General features: G+C 33.8%; 1 protein-coding gene across 1 annotated transcript; it reads left to right on the plus strand.

Annotated features, from left to right (window-relative positions):
• The first annotated feature begins 391 nt into the window (after nt 1–391).
• LOC139508699 (uncharacterized) lies at nt 392–1,203 on the plus strand. Its single transcript, XM_071296004.1, has one exon. The coding sequence runs from the start codon at nt 462–464 to the stop codon at nt 1,083–1,085; it is 624 nt and encodes a 207-aa protein (XP_071152105.1). The 5' UTR covers nt 392–461; the 3' UTR covers nt 1,086–1,203.
• The last annotated feature ends 2,569 nt before the right edge of the window (nt 1,204–3,772 follow it).

Raw genomic sequence — 3,772 nt, forward strand, 5'->3', positions numbered from 1 at the left:
AAATTTCACATATCATGCCCAATACTCAAGGATTGATTTGACTTTATAGTGTAATCTAACTATCGAGATATTTAATACTAAAAGTACTTCGGTTATAAATATCTAGCCCTTTATTTATTTATTTTTCTATGTAGTTGCTCAGTGTCATCTTTAATCCATCCATTCCTGATACCGTTATCTCTTGTGATGTATCTTCTTGAAGTTTCATTTTAACGAGGGAGGTTGTTGCATGATATTTTAAATCTGATTAATTTGACTCGACGGAACACCATGAAATCGGATTGTATTTTAATTTACGCACTGGCTACGACCTACAAGACGTATAATTATACCCAATCGCCTTACTTTGCTTCAGCTTCAAATCATTATAAAAGCCCACATGACCAATTTCATCCATAGCGTATCACAGATTCTATCGAGAAGGAAAAATAGCCAGTCAAGTTGCATACAAATTGAAAAAGATGACCGACAAAAAGTTTATGGATTTAAAAATCAGGACATGGTTCAAAATGAACAATATCAAAGGAAACGGAAGAATGGGCAAAACCGATTTCGAAGAAATAGCAGACATTTTCAAACGTGAATATGAACTAAAAGATCCACAATATTCGCTATTGAAGAAATGGTTGTGTGAAGGATGGGATATTTTAGTGAAGGAGGGACAAGATTTGGCAAATTCTGGCAAAAAAGGGGGATTGACGCCTGACAACGCAGCGTCGGTTTTCGACGTTTCCGAAACATTGAATAAAGGTGAAGCAATTACAGAGGATCAGTACGCCAATGCGTTTGAACAGCTTGTTGAAGTGAATCAAGGTCTGTTTCAAAATAATTTTGAAATGATGGTTGGTTCATTTTTTGACATTTATGATACGGACCACGACGGAAAAATAACCGCCGACGATATGATTAGAGGTTTACGTTGTCTAGGAATTCAACAAGATGAAGCTGTGAAAATAATGTTTGCTAATATGGACACGGAAAAAATGGGCAGTATAACAAAACCTGTTTATGTGAGTGAATGGGTTGAGTATATGCTTGGAACTCGCAAGGATGCAGCCATCGCTAGTGTTTTGTGTCGACAGTAAATTACTTTAATTAAAGGTTTTACTTCGTTTTTCAGTTTCAAATTGTATGTATAGTTATCTGTGTTTATTTGAATTGTTTTACGTCAATATTCTAGTGTATTTTTCAGTTATGACTATAGTTTACTAATAAATGTCCAAGACGAAGATCTATTCTCTTTTAAAAAAATATGTTAATCTTGAAATCTATTCAAGTATAAAGTTTAACAGGGTTATGGTTGAAATAATCAGGTCACTGGTTGTCGTTTTTTGTTGTGTGTTTCGTTGTTTTACATTTGTCATGTCGGAGCCTTTTATAGCTGACTATGCGGTATGGGCCTTGGTCATTGATGAAGGCCGTACGGTAACCTATATTTATTAATTTCTGTGTCCTTTTGGTCTCTTGTGGAGAGTTGTCTCATTGGCAATCATATCACATCTTCTTTTTTATATATGTATTGCATGGAATGATTGTAAGGTATACAATGTATGTCTGACTGTTAGGTATCATGTGATCTTTACCTTATATTCATAGTTCATTGTTCAATGGTAAGTCATTGTGATTTGATCTGGTTTTTTAATTACTATTAACAATAGGTTAACTATTTAGTGTATACAAACATTGTAAGGTGTATATGTCTGTCTAACAGGATTTATCTCAGTGACCTTGACCTCATTGCCATAGAGCTTTAAAGATGTTAAGTTTTTGTGATGTTTTTAGTTTATTTAGCATAAAATCAAAATGGAAATGGGGAATGTGTCAAAGAGACAACAACCCGACCACAAAGCAGACAGCAGCAGAAGGCCACCAATTGGTCTTCAATGCAGCGAAACTTTTCAACATAAAATCATTGGCCAGTAAAGCAGGTGAAACATTCAGCGTGTTAATTTAAGAAAGAAAAATGTATTTTTTCATCTTTATTTAAACTTGCTCAAGTCGTACCAGTGCATAAGACCAAAGGTTCAAAACAGGATGTTTTTAATTACAGACCAATAATGAATTGTAACTTTGCCACTCATTTCTAAAACCAAGAAAAACATGTGAAAACACACTTTGTGAATTATCTTAATAAATACAACTTATTTTATCGAATGCAGTCAGGCTTTCGCGCCAACTGAACTTCTTACCAGACTGCGTTAACAGCTTTCTTGTTATGTATGGATAAAGAGGGTGGTGATCTTAATGGGGCGTTGTTTCTCGATCTAGCAAAAGCCTTTGATCTTATCAATCATGATCGAAATGCTTCTTGCGAAATTAAAAAAAAAAAATACAAAGTTGCTTATACTTCGCTACGTTGGTTTACATCACAGTTGACTGACAGATACCAAATGACATCAACTTCAAATACATTTTTAATAGACGAAGAAGTAACAAAAAAAAAAAACCCGGGTGAACCTCTAAAGGATTAGTGCTGTTTTTGATTATTACAAATTATTTTCTTTTATTTTTACGGTTTTACAAGATATTTCTCGCTTGTGTGATGACAATTACATGGCTGTAAATGCATCTGAGACGATAGTTACATGTATTGGCTCTAAACAGAAGCTTTCTGTTACATCAGATGAATATATATTTGATCTAGCCATTATCGGAAACAAATAAAAGAAAGTAATGCACAAGTGAAAAAGGTTTTAGGTATTTTTGTTGACGCATCACTTTCTTTCTTAATTTGTCTTCTCATATTGATCATATAATTAAAAAAATCAAATCTTTTTTAGCTTTACTTAAGAGGTTGAATATAAACTTGAATCACCAGACAAAAGAAAATCAATAATTGATATGTTCCAGGTCGACGGGTTCAAACAGAAAGATGTTGAAAGCAGAGAAAACTGAGCATCTTATAATCGGCATGACTTTATCAGATGACAATACCAATACTAAAATAAGGCTTACGCATAGTTATATTCTTTAATTCAGTCACAGACCCGTGATATCACGGGTTTGTTCTAGTAGAGTTTAAAGTTATCGACTAGCGAAGGAAATATTGAATATGTCACGATCACTGAACAACAGTCGGTTTATAACATTAAATATAGTTATATTGACGAACAGGGATAGAGAGAAAAACTAGAAAATGTACAATGGGCAATGCAGATAGATAAAAAGAGCTGTTTATTCGCTGTGCTTGAGATATCATGCAAAAACTGAACCGTGATGACTATATGTGTCTTGACTTTTATATGTCTTTAGGATTTTTACTTTTAGCTCATGATATATAAATATAACTACTTACAGTATATTAATGTGCAATGAAATGGCATTTAAACACCAGCGTGCTATGAAATGACATTTAATAGATATAAGAAGATTTGGTACGAGTGCCAATGAGACGACTCTCCATATAAGTCACAATTTGTAAAAAAATAATCATTAAAGGTCTAAGTATGGTCTTTAGGGATATAAGAAGATGTGGTATGAGTGCCTATAAGACAACTCTCCATCCAAGTCACAATTTATAAAAGTAAACCATTATAGGTCAAAGTACGTTCTTCAGCACGGATCATTGGCTCACACCGAACAGCAAGCTATAAAGGGCCCTAAAAAATTACTACTATAAACCATTCAAACGGGAAACCAACGGTCTAATCTATAAAGAAAACAAGGAACAAGAAATACTTATGAACCACACCAACAAACGACAACTACTGAACATAAGATTCCTAACTTAGGACAGGCGCAAACAATTGCAGCGGGTTTAAACGTTTTAATG

Source organism: Mytilus edulis, unplaced genomic scaffold (genome assembly GCF_963676685.1).
Source record: "Mytilus edulis unplaced genomic scaffold, xbMytEdul2.2 SCAFFOLD_1360, whole genome shotgun sequence".
NCBI classification, from domain to species: Eukaryota; Metazoa; Mollusca; class Bivalvia; order Mytilida; family Mytilidae; genus Mytilus; species Mytilus edulis.